At 39.5% G+C, this 13,722-nt stretch overlaps 1 protein-coding gene across 1 annotated transcript in view; it reads left to right on the top strand.

Moving 5' to 3' along the window:
• Positions 1-13,722, top strand: part of Frk (fyn related Src family tyrosine kinase) — a 100,123-nt gene that overhangs the window by 72,687 nt on the left and 13,714 nt on the right. The window contains exons 3-4 of the mRNA XM_048425295.3: positions 6,840-7,003; positions 8,114-8,282. Coding sequence (XP_048281252.1) covers positions 6,840-7,003; positions 8,114-8,282 — 333 coding nt within the window. The remainder of the gene's footprint in view (positions 1-6,839; positions 7,004-8,113; positions 8,283-13,722) is intronic.

Raw genomic sequence — 13,722 nt, 5'->3', positions numbered from 1 at the left:
ACACAGGTAGACAACACACACCCTTGCACACAGAATAAGATTCTAGGAAAATTTTCTTATATTCTGAAAGTATTTGTGTGCTTTCCCATTTAAGTTTGCATCAGACCCCTCAGTAACTTATATTTCACTTTAGATTCTTAGGTTGATGACATTGTTCATTCCAGAAATTGTTTATGTGAGTTACTCCATTCAAGCTCTGCTAGGTGAAATGCACAGCACAGACTCTGCCCGTAAGGGAATGCCTTTTCTGGGATACATACTACTGCATTTACACAGGTTATCAGACACAAGCCAGGAACTTGAGTGTGCAGGACAGGCTTGCTGAGGGGTTTAACTGGAGTCTAGAGGGTGAGGCATCAGTCAGCTCATTCATAGGAAAAGACATTCGAGTTCAAAAAGTTTAAGATATGAATTAAGTTTCATGAAAAGACTGCTAAAGAAAAAAAAGCACATGATTCAGGGAGAGAAAGCAACTGGCCTCAGAAAGATTTGAACGTGAATGCAGAGACATCTGGGAGCCTGGAAGTCTCTAAAGTCTATGTTTTATTCAGTGTTGATGACATCAAGGTCCAGGGGGACTGGCATGCATTTTGCTTGTGTACCGAACTTTAATCTGGATCTCCCTTCTTTTGAAGTGATGATTTATAACATGAAATAAAATTATTCTTATTGTGCTTTTATTGCCAAATATTAGTATTTGATTATGTTAGCTAAGACTTCAAACCTGTATTAACAACAATCCGATGAATATTTTCTTAGGCTCTCTTTATAATCAATAGAAATTGTCTCAACTGTATCAATCATGGTGATTTTCATCCTTGATTGAGAAAATAAAATAGAGTATTTTAAGTCTTTATTTATCTATTGATTTAAATCTCTTGCTTGGAAACCTTTCGATCTTTTGTGGCCCATTAAAGAGAAATCTATAAATTTGCGTTTAATGTACACATAGTCCACTTCAATTTGGAGCCATGAGACGGTCCATCTTACTTAAAAGTGGAAATTAAAAGAATTACCTTTCATCATTTCCAGCTACAGATCTGTTGATTTGCTAGACATCATAGTTATAATTGATGCACTTTTCTTTTTGATAGATGGCAAAGCTTAAATTTGCCGGCCAATAAGTTCTATAAATTGCAGCTATATTTTATATTTTACTTCCACTTCTGATATTTTATATTACATTGTGGAGAAATGAACTGGGACTGACGTGGTATTGTTTACAACTCTTTTCGATTTTTTTGGTTAGCCTTTTAATCCAGATACAGGAATCTATTATGAGCTAAGCTCTCCATGGTATTAAAAGCTTTCTACTCAGAGACAATGATACAGGACAATTAACCTTGACCCAAGAGTCAGTCAGTAGCATTGGTAATTTGACAAATCAGGGTATAAGGATGTATAACATACACTTAAAAATTGTAATTTAATATACTGATATTCTTTTTAAGAGAGCTAATTGTGCACTTGCCTTTTGTATTTTAATAAAAAGAATTGAAAGCAAGTTTCTCTAAATTCAGATGATGCCCTTTCATCATCATGGACTTAGATAATTATATCTTCTATTTGAAACCTATACGAGCAGAGCAGTGACTCTCTTTTTTTTTAAAAAAATAATTTTATTGACCTATATAACTTTCTCCACTCCCCTCCCTTCCTCCCCTTCCTTTCTACCCTTTCCCATAATTCTCATGCTCTCAATTTACTCGGGAGATCTTGTCTTTTTCTACTTCTCATGTAGATTAGACCCATGTATGTCTCTCTTAGGGTCCTCTTTGTTGTCTAGGTTCTCTGGGATTGTGAATTGTAGGCTCGTTTGGTTTTTTGTTGTTGTTGTTGTTGTTTATATCTAAATGCCACTTATGAGTGAGTACATATGATATTTGTCTTTCTGGGTCTGGGTTACCTCACTCAATATGTTGTTTTCTAGATCCATCCACTTGCCCACAAATTTCAAGATATCGTTATTTTTCTGCTGTGTAGTACTCCATTGTGTAAATGTACCACATTTTCTTTATCCATTTTTTGTTCGAGGGGCATTTAGATTGTTGCCAGATTCTGTCTATGACAAACAGTGCTGCTATGAACATAGTTGAGCACATGTCATTGTGGGACAATTGAGCATCCTTTGGGTATATACCCAAAAGTGGTATTGTTGATCTTGAGGTAGGTTGTTTCCTAGTTTTCTGAGAAGTGTCTATGGCCATACTACCCTGAATGTGCCTGATCTCGTCTGATCTTGGAAGCTAAGTGGGGATGGGCCTGGTGAGTACTACATGGGAGCAGAGGTTCTCGATGTGTAGGGCACGACCTCTGTGGGGGGTCACATAGCAAATATTATGTATATCATGTATATCAGATATATGCATTATAATTCATAACAGTAGCAAAATTACAGTTATAAAGTAGCAATGAAATAATTATGTGGTTGGGCACCACAACATGAACAACTGTATTAAAGTGTCACTGCCTTAGGAAGGTTTAGAAACCTTCCTAATATTTAAATATATTGGATCTTTGGGTCAGGTCCCAAATCTGAATCTTAGCTGTGTTTCTTTTCATTTCTCACAGTGAAATCTACCTGATAGGCCTGTGAGGGAGACATCCCATGATGTAACTCTTGGGGCCTTTGGCTTGTTAAGACTTTAAAAGGGTACCCAGAGTGGAAGAAAGGAAATTTGGCGAGAGCATGTTGGCTGTGGGGATAGCTAGGGGCACCTTATACATTCTTCCTTTTTTTTCCGGAGAACACAGGGATCCCAAACCAAGTGTCAGATCTTCCAAAAGGCTATTCTGAAACTTCTCCATGTTCCGCACAGTTGGCAGTTCCTAACACAGGTTCCCAACACAGGCTGAGAAGTGAACACAGGCTGTTCCCATGGGTTAGATGTACCTTGTGTCATTACTGCCTCTCCCTCCAACAGTTAGTTGTTAAGACAAGCACCGCATCATTCATTGAGAATACTCTCTCAGAAACACAAATGATCCTCTTCCATGAATAAAGGTTCCAGGGACCATAGATCTGGAGGAAATTTGGAGTTCCATCTAAATAGGATTCTCCTGAAAGATGAGTGGTCACATTCAGAAGATGGTCAAAGAAAGAAACTGAGAGCCTATGAACTCTGGGATGCCTAGGGAATGCCTGCCCTTCTGCTGCAGTGAGATAATGTGCAGGGGCGTGACGTTCAGAGAACATAGGAGAGTGGTCCAAGGAATGAGCCAGTGAGGTCAACTGTGAAGCCCATCATCCCTGATGCGGTACCCAGGATCCTCCTTTGCTCTCTCCTTCTCCGCTCCCTGCAACCTAACCATTTGAGCTCCCGGAGAAGGTGGAGGATGGAGACGCTCCAACTAGCAAAAGAGAAATGCAGTCACTCCTGGCCCACTTGCCTTTCAGCCTGAAGTAGACCCGTGAGGTGGGAGGGGAGACAGATGGACAACAAAGAATGGATCTTGGAGTAATATCTTGGAAAGCATATTCCAAGATGGAATGAAGACTGTGTATAAGTTGAAAGTAAAACTTTAGGACAAATAAAAGTGAGCAGAGAGACTTTCCAGGGTTTTATATAGGGACTCAGTCGTGCAGTCCTTGCTGAATGGAAATTTAAGTGTGTTAGGAAGAAAATGGAAGGCACACGAACAAGTATCAGTTGCTCTGGTCTGCTGTGTTGGTGACATCACTGTGGGTAATGGTAGTGTAGGAGGGGCTAGCTTCAACCCTAGTACTGTGTTCATGCGGTTTTAGTTTGTGCCATTGTCCCTCTGCTGTTTTTGGCTTATAACAAAGACCCTACACCCCAAGCCGGTTCCTTCAGTGACCAAGTAGGATGTTTTGTAACCAGCTTCTCTCAGTGTTCACCACAAAGTTTATTTGCATAACCCTCATGGTCTCTGAGCACTTTGCCAAGAAATTTTATATCTAAGGTTAAAGTTAGGTCATCGTTACGTGAAATTTCCAGACTTTGATATTTTAGCATGCCCAGAACACAGTAGTTAGGAGTATTTGAATGTGAACAGGCACAGATAACCATTTCTTGACTTCATTTAAATTAATGTCTGATACATATAATAAAAGTACATAATTAATAATAAATCAGTTTGTCAGAGAGAATAAACCTATGTTACCAACACCAGGTCATAGGATGGAATTTGCTGATACTCATTTCCCACTCTGACTTCTCATTCATGGATTTTCCTTGTTTTTAGACTTTTTCAGGATGGAACCATACTTTTTATATCTGTGATATTTACTTATATTGAATATATAGTTCTTATTTCTTTAATTATAAATTTGTATCTATTCCATTGGGAAAATGAACAATAATTTTTTAGTTAATTCTATTATTGGTTGATGGCTGTTTGGATTATTTCAAGATAGAGGCTCTTTTAAAAATATTTATTTTTGTTATTTTTAGTTATGTGTACATTTGTGTGTGCACACGGTGTAGGTAAAGGCATTGGACCCCTGGACCTGCTGTTAGAAGCAGTTGTGAGCTGCCCACTTGGGCCACTGGGAACTGAATGCTGGTCCTACAAAAGCAGCAAATGCTGCTTCTTGATACACCAAGAACATTCTTACATATAAACTTGGGTGAAAACATTCACAATTTTTTTATTTTTATTGAGCTCTACATTTTTCTCTGCTTCCCTCCCTGCCTCTTCCCTTCCCCTTCAACCCTCTCCCATGGTCCAATTTACTCAGGAGATCTTGTTTTTTTCTATTTCCCATGTAGATTAGATCCATGTATGTCTCTCTTAGGGTCCTCATTGTTGCCTAAGTTCTCTGGGTTTGTGATTTGTGGGCAGGTTTTTTTTTTTTTTTTTTGCTTTATGTTTAAAAACCACTTATGAGTGAGTACATGTGATAATTGTCTTTCTGGGTCTGGGTTACCTCACTCAAAATGATGTTTTCTAGCTCCAAGCATTCACATTTTTGTTAATATGATGCTTAGAAGTTAATTATAACTATGGTTGCTTTTCTTAGATAGTAGCAGTTTCCAAAACAGTTGTAAAAATTTTACTTTCATCAGTGTGTCTGAGAAACGATGTCACCTCCTTGACAACATTTGATATGTTTGAATTTAAACGTTTGAGCTGAAAGGTGATCTTGCGTGAGCCAATTGTTTTCTGAACAAATCTAGCACCGCATGCCTTCAGCACACCTCCATGCCTCTGTCCTATCATGAGAATGTTGCTGCTACTTGATTATTTACTCAAAGTCTAGCTTCTGTACTTAGAAGAAACTCAGGAAAGCTATGTGTTTCTCTCCTCAATGGTTGTCAACACCTTTCCTAAGTGCAAGGAAGAAACAATTGTATCAGTCAATGTTTTGAACACAATTGCAGAAAACCCGACTCAAATTAATTTCAGGCCAAAGTGACCTAATTTTGTGACTGAAAAGCCATGCGTGACTGACTGCAAGGACAAAGATTTACTTTCTCAGTCAACACTGCTTTCCACTGGGTTGTGTCTCCTTTCAGGTCAGCTTCCTTCCTGATGGACATACAAATTATATCAATAGTTCAAAACCTCCATAGCAAAAATAAAACAGAAACAATTCCAGGTAACCGCAAAACCCATCTTGCCTTTCTGGGCTGTAGGAGGATGGCCGTTTATTTGTCCTGGTTGCCCAGAACCGAAATAATCACACCGAAACCATATTCATTAAAACACTGCTTGGTCCATTAGCTCTAGCTTGTTATTGACCAACTCTTATATTAATTTAACCCATTTCTATTAATCTGTATACCACCATGCGGCAGTGGCTTACTGGCAAAGATTCAGCATGTCTTACTCTGGCGGCAGCTCCATGGCGGTTCAGACAACGCCTCCTTCCTCCCAGCATTCAGTTTCATCTTCCCCACCTACTTAAATTCTGCCCTATCAACAGGCCAAGACAATTGCTGTATTCATTAACCAACAAAAGCCACACACAGACAGAAAGATCTCCTACACCACTGGGCTCCTTTATATGTCCCAGGATTGAAAGTTCTTGATAGCTCTCTCTGACTTGGCATTCCTGAGCTCAGGGTGGGCTTGGGTTCTTTTTGTATCTCATGATCCCTAGGAGCAGGGACTTCCTGGGGAACACAGGAGTGCTGTTAGCAAGGGACAGTGGTTGGTGACCAACAAGAGAACGCTTTCTTTGCTACTCAGATTATCAGAAAGCAATACAGTTTATTGTTGCAGATGTCGTAGGATTGGCCCATAGATGGACCAAGACTTCTGGAGAGCTTCACACATAATTCACAGTTGGGGCTTGGTGGAGCTGCTCTTGGTGCATTGTTCTGGGACTTTCTGTTATCAGTCTGCAGTGAAGAACAACTACACTGCAAGTAGCACTGTGGAATTCCTTGTCCAATTGTAAGCTATTATACCAAAGGCTCATTTTACTCTATTTAGGTCACCCCATTATGAGATTTCCTGGGGGCAAAAGACCAGGATGAGTTGGGCTTTTCTACAAACCTTTTGTAGAAAACACATCTTCTGGATGTTATAATTTCTGAACTAGATCAGAATTTTCTTCCTCTGTGGTTAGAATGACAGACTCAATTTTATGGCTTCCCTCAGTGATGTGTGCCAGCTTTCCAAGCTTGGAATGGTTTAGGGTTAATCTCACTCTTTAGTTTTCGCCCTCTTTCTCCTTCAGTCTGATCCCTGAGTCTCCTTTCATCCCCACCACAAATTTTGGGTGTGTATCATTTGTAAATTTCATATTTTCTGTGGTGAAGTTGAAAGATACTGTTTCATGGAAATTTCTTTCCATACATTGGTAAATGGCTGCAAAATGCTTTGGGCGGGGCGATACGTTTGTTGACAGAGTTTGCTTTGTGTTCCAGTTCTAGATGAAAATGTCGTAAAACACTACAGAATCAGAAGGCTGGACGAAGGTGGCTTTTTCCTTACCAGGAGGAAAACCTTTTCAACCTTGAATGAATTTGTGAGTTACTACACCACAACAAGTGATGGCCTGTGTGTCAAGCTGGAAAAACCATGCTTAAAGGTGAAATTATTTTAGCTAAGTTCATTTATCTTTAAAGTTATCATTTTCCTCTTAGACGTTCAAGCATTTGTTCTTTGTTGTCAGTTCATAAAAAATAGTCATTTGGTTCCTTTAGAGCAGGAACAGGGAAATTATGGTCCATGAGTCATCCTCATTTTTTTTTTTATTAGCCCATCCTCATTTTTAAAAGAAAATTTGTTTGTTTACTTTATAGAAAGACATGCCAATTCATTACCTATTTTTGCTTTTTTGTGCCCTCTTGTCAGATAGAGTTTGATAGTTGTAATAGAGACATATATAATGCATTCTGTAAGCCTGACAGTGAGTTTTACTAGCCACAGTGTTCCTGTGACTACCCAGAAACCACCACAGTGCTCCGAGGCCTTGCCAGTTTCATTTCCTGAATGGTGCCTAGTCTGAGCCTAAAAATTAATTAACTAAAGTAAATGAGTGAATGGGAAAAAGGAAATGATAAAAATGAATTTAAAAAGTTGTGATTCCATTTAGAAAAACGATATGGTGTATATCATAAATACTGCAGCCAAGTGTGCAGGAAAGCCATGTGAGGGGGCAGCATTTCCAGCTCGGCTTCACACTGAGAGGCTCTTGTGAGGCAGGAGGCAGAGGGGAGTTACTGCAGACGCCTGTGAGGAGGATACTGGGTGCTGGTGGGGTAGATGGACATAGGTCTATAGGATAGGAGAGAGGATTGAAGAGTCAACAGTACAGATTTTAATTTTCCTTATTTTGTTTTTAGAATCAGTATTTTTCTTTAAAATTCCAAAACCAAAGCTATAGTTTTCAATACAAATGTTATCTATATTTGGTGCATTTGTGTGTGTGTGTGTGTGTGTGTGTGTGTGTGTGCGCACATGCCTGTGAGTGTGTGTGTGTGTATGTGTATGTGTGTGCACGCACCCATACACACTTAAGTACGATAGTGTGCCTATGGCAGTCAGAAGACAGTTGTGTGTAGTCATTTCTCTCCTTAGACCTAGCCTTGGATTCTGGGAGTCCAGCTCCTGTCATCACACTTACATGAGAAGTCTCTTTACCCTTTAAGCAAGTCCCATATCTTTTGACAAGTATTTTCATTGTTCTCTGAAACAGATACAGGTCCCAACTCCTTTTGATTTGTCGTATAAAACTGTGGACCACTGGGAGATAGACCGCAACTCCATACAACTTCTGAAGCGACTGGGGTCTGGCCAGTTTGGAGAAGTTTGGGAAGGCCTGTGGAATAATACCACTCCAGTGGCTGTAAAAACATTAAAGCCAGGTATGAGAACATCAAAGATTAAATGGCATACAGTGGTGTGTGTGTGTGTGTGTGTGTGTGTGTGTGTGTGTGTGTGACAGATTCCCATTGGTAAATGCACAGACTTCAGAGGACAGCCGGTGCCGACAACAAGCAGATGCTGCCTTCAGTCTACCTTAGATGACTATAAAGTATAGACAGCTTTTAAAATAGGAAGGCAAGGGTATGCTCTCATGCTAATGAAGCTTAAAACACCCCCAGTTTAAGACCCTGACAGTGCATGTCTTTTGAAAAGTTAGGATTTCTTCTTCCTTTTTTTTTTTTTTAAAATCTCTGACTAAACACACTTTACAAGCAGGGTGTGGTGGCTGGAGACTGCTCAGTTCATGAAGTGCATGCCGCACAAGCACGAGGACCTTAGTTTTACCCTCAGTACCCATGGGTAAAGCCAGGTACGGCAGTACACTGGGTAGGTGGACATTTTAAAACTCTTGGGGCTTGGTGGCCAGAGTTGAGCTGAATTTGTAGACTCAAGGTTCAGTGAAAGTTTTGTTTCACAAAACAAGGTGTGAGTGACAGAAGTGTGAAGAAGTGTGAAGTTTTGTTTCACAAAACAAGGTGTGAGTGATTTGATGCTGGCCTCCAGTTTCCACACACATACACACATATGTGCAAACACACCCACATGCATAGGGATATATATGCATAAACATAATCAGATAAAAAGAAGTGTTATTCAAAGAAGAACTTTTTTATTAAAGATGAACTGTACATGATTAAGGACAAAATAAAAATGGTCCATCTAAAAGACCTTAAAAAATTTTTTTTTGATACAGGGTTTCTCCTTGTAACTCTGACCTCCTGGAACTTACTCTGTAGACCAGGCTGACCTCAAACTCAGAAATATGCCTTCCTCTGCCTCCTGAGTGCTTGGATTAAATGCATTTGCTACTATGCATGGTTTAGAAGACCTCATATTTGAAAATGTAGAAACCATCTCTTTTCTTTCACCTTTATTTTCCCTGCAGTGGAATGAGAGTACCCTAAGATCAATATTTAGTCATGCAGGTGTTTTTTTCTTTTCCCTTTTTATAACGCTTAGATAGTGCTAGGCCCACTCTAAGAAAGTTATGACAAAAATTAAATTGGGTCATTAGCAGAGACACATTGTGTAATGCCTGGTTCAAAGCCAATTATGAAAAAATATATTGTTATTGTTACTACAGCGTGAGTAAATGGTAGAACTTCTGACCCACATTTGTTATTGTTGTATCACACTTCATAGAAGTGACATCTTGTGGAAGAACAACAGAAGACTATGGCCACCTGCTATCTACCTCTATAGCACAGCAAGTACCCAGCCCCTGACTAGACTACCGCACCCTGTGGACCTTCATTATTGCCTAGTCCACAGTGCTTAAAAACTTTAGAAGCCTCCTTGTGACTGGATGTGAGCATTTAGCATTTCTCAGATGCTAGTTCGTATAGTGCCCCAGTTGTGTGCCAAGACACTTTGCAGAACTCCAAGGAATTGACCAGAGAAGCTAAGGGACATTTGAAGTAACATCTTGAATAAAACAGCAAGTTGCTGAATTTATGAAATTCAGTTTCATCTTTTGATAATGTTATATTCTTTTTGTTGACATTACATTTTTGTGAAACAACATTTTTTGATATATGGTAATTTCATACATGCATTTAAAGTATTTTTATCATATTCACATCCCCCATTAAGTTCTCATTTCCTTCTTTACTCCCATTGAATCATTTCTTTTTCCCACAAGCAGTTCTCCTAGTTTCAAGTCTTTTTTTTTGTGTGTGTATTTTGTGTGTGTGTGTGTGATGGTCAGACCCATTTAATCAGGATTGTTAGCGAAATTACTGTACAGGTAATATTTCCTGGAACATGGGAAACATACCAGTGGTTACACCACTGAAGAAAATAATTCTTTCTCCTCCAGAAGTCAGTAGTAGCTCCCCAGGAAGAGGTGGAACCTCGTGAGTCTCTTCTCCATACACAATAGAATATTGAGAGGGTCAATCATGAACAGATCTTAAACAGATATCCATAGTCACTGTGAGTTCATGAGTGAGGCAACAGTCATGCCATGTTCAAAAGACAGTGGTTCACAAGGTTCCTGCCTCCATCCACTCTTCCTTTTCTCTTCTTGGATCCCCTGAACCTTGGTGTGGAGGGTATTATGGATGTCTTGTTTAGGTGTGACCTCTCAACAGTCACTAATTCTCAGTCCTTTGATATTTTATGAGTCTGCTTTAACCAGAACACACTATAAAAAAAGAAGCTTCCCTGCAGCCGAGAGCAGCACTAATCTAGGAGCACAAATGTAAATATTTGGAAGACAACCTGACAGCATGTTCATTTGTAAACAAGAGCAGTAAGTTCCTCTCTAGGGTCTATGACCCATACCCAGTACAGCTATGGATTTTCTCCCATGGAAACAGCCTCAAATCTAATTTTAAAGAGTATTTTGTTATCGCCATAGTAGTCTGGCCACTATTGCACTAGTGGGCATATCTTATCTGACAGGTCAGCATTGTAGCACACCGAGTCTACAGCTGAGCAAGACCGATGATGATGTCTTACTCCTAGCAGCCTACACTGTACCCTCTCTCATCCCCAACACTCTGAAAACTAACAAGTGGAGGAAACTTAGTTCCGGTTTTATTTCTATATTCTGGGTTTTGATACCTGCCATCTTCAAATGCAAAATCTACACAAAAATCAACATGGACTGGGGCACAAGGGTAACAGTACCCAATCTGATTGTAGGATTTGCGAAGTTATGTTGTATCCTATGTTGGTTGTGCCACTTTAGAAAGTAATTGTAGTTAAGAGTGACATGTTGATTGGCCTTTTCCGTTTAATTCCCCTGTATCACCTTCTCAGATAGTTATTAGCTTCCTAAGAAAATAACTTTCAGTTATTTGGACCTAACTTGACAATCAAATTAAGTGTTAAATATTGGTTGTGGCATGGGGCATTGTGAAGAAAACCAACTGATATACTAAGGGTGATGTGAACTGACAATGTTGGGGTATGATGGTGTAACAGATAAGAGCAAGAACTTTGGGGTTATATAAACCTGATTTCAAACTTGGCTATGTTCCTCTGTCTTTCTATGCCTCTGCACAGTCCACTTAACTTTCCATAGTTCCTCATTGGGATTTGGGAATCATAACAGGTCCTCTGGGTAGAGTTTAAGGAGGACGGATTAAGTCAGCGGGCACAATGGTTAGGCAGAAGTTCTTAACAAAGTGCTGTCTTCCAGCTGCTGACAGATGCTGCTCTCAGCTCAGGCTTAAACACAAAGAATTCAGTTCCAGCATTCACTTCTGCAAGGTGAAACATCCGAGAGACACTTGGACATGGCTAGAGGTCACCCAATGGCTGTCAGTGAGGACAGCCTATTCTAGCATTTATATTTTTAGAGTCACCATGCACATGCACTTCTCAATACCAACCTTGTTGGCAACTGAGATTGAAACTTTATTGTCTAATCTAATTATTCTTTTCCAAAGGTAAACAGCAAGTTATGCTTCCTAAACTTGCCTTCTCCAGAAAGCTTTCTTGAGGTTAAAAGAGAACAATAACAACAAAAGTCATATTTCTTATGCCAAAAACAGCCACGATAGTTTGCTCCCCAACAGGAATAATTATTATTGATTTACAGTGTAATAGCAGCAAACAGCTTTGGCGACTGGTTAAATGTCTTCACTTTACTGGGGCCATTAATCAATCTTAGCAGCTATTTATTGCTTAGCAGACTACCACGCAATAAAGATGAGCCTGAAATCAACTCCCACGCTGGCTTTGACAGGCAAAAATTAATATTTAATGTTGCATTACTAGCTGACTTGGGATTGAAACTCCCTGACTCCATTTCTGGTCAGCTATAGAAGTTCTGGCCATGGAGGAGTTGTCTGAGAAGCCCTCGGCTGCAGCAGCTTCCAGATTGCAGCAACTTCAGCTCCTACAGATAGTCTGACTTGAGAATGGTCTAAATGTCCTGCAGAAACTGTCTAAATGATGATTATAACCGCTGCTATCACTTGACCTTTGCAAATCAAATATGTCTTTCTTAATTTTTTTTTGAAGAGAGGTTCATACTATATCTATATATTTATATAGGTTATTTTTAACCACTGAGAACAAAGTGATTTGTTATGATGTATGTATCTCTTTTATTCTGAGCTACATTTTCTGCTATGATTCCACATTTTAATCTTTTTCATCAGTGGTAATACTGACATTGAGGGAGCTCAAAAATATGAGATAAGAAGAGAACAGATTCATTTCTTTTCCTCTTTAAGACCTTTTCTCTTTTCCTCAGCCAACAACAAATACAGTTGATGTGTTTGGGTTTGACAAGATATGTAAAACCATCACCACCACCATCGTCGTTGTTGTCATCATCATCATCATCATCATCATCATCATCAGCAGCAGCAGCAGCAGCAGCAACAGCAGTAGCAGCAGTAGCAGCAGTTATAGGGTCCAAGTATGCTGGGCGCTGCTATTATCCTGAAGTTTAGAGTGATTAACCAACCTGCTTAAGACTACAAAGCGAGTTAGTGGTAGAGCTGAGATTGTTTCAGAATTCAAGTTTGAGCCTGGAGGCTGACTAGACTTTGGAAGGGTAGACTGTTTCAGTGCTTAGTGTGAAATAATATCATATTGACAAACAAGTCACAGTGCAACCCTTACAGCACATACATTACAACATGTGTCTATGTCTGGGCTCAGATGTCAATCATGACATCTTTGGTGCAGCTGATGAGTGGAATGATGTCCTGAGCGAATATCAAGATGTGATCAGTTGCAGTAATACTTCTGGAATGTTATAGCTTAAAAATCAGAGATTTAAAAATGACTGTGGAAATGTAAACTCCAGGCATCTTTCCTGCTCCATTTTATTTGATAGTAACTCTTTAATACCTTGTATATGAGTTAGACTTAGGTCATTCAAAACCAATTAAACTGTTACTGTGTCTTCAAAGGAGGCTTTAGGCCCTCAAACCTTTAGGGCTCTGGTGGAGAAACTGGGTAATGCAGGAGACAATTTTGGGTATCAGTTTCACACTAAAGATAGAAGATGACGAAATACAAATGTTCACTTTTAGAAATCTCCACACAGATTTCTTATTTGGCTTATACCTTATGTTTTCACAATGGCATATTCCAAAATGGGACATGGCAAAGTCATGGTATTAAGGTGTTTTCCACCTGTTCCCAGAGAGGACAGTGAACACCAAGGACAGTGCAGTGCTTTCTGAATTTGAAACCGAGTGCTCTGCCTGGAGTAATTAAGCATTCTACATCTTCTTGTGTTTGTGTCAATAGGCACTTGTTGTGAAGATGCCCGCCTTGTATCGTCAATTACACTGTCAGTATCTCTCTATCTTCTCATTTTTCATATGTACCTGAATCCACTTGCTCTTC

Source organism: Myodes glareolus, chromosome 1, assembly GCF_982192425.1.
Source record: "Myodes glareolus chromosome 1, mMyoGla1.1, whole genome shotgun sequence".
Taxonomy (NCBI): Eukaryota; Metazoa; Chordata; class Mammalia; order Rodentia; family Cricetidae; genus Myodes; species Myodes glareolus.
Note: the sequence above shows the minus strand (reverse complement) of the source record. Positions and strands in the feature narration are given on the sequence as shown.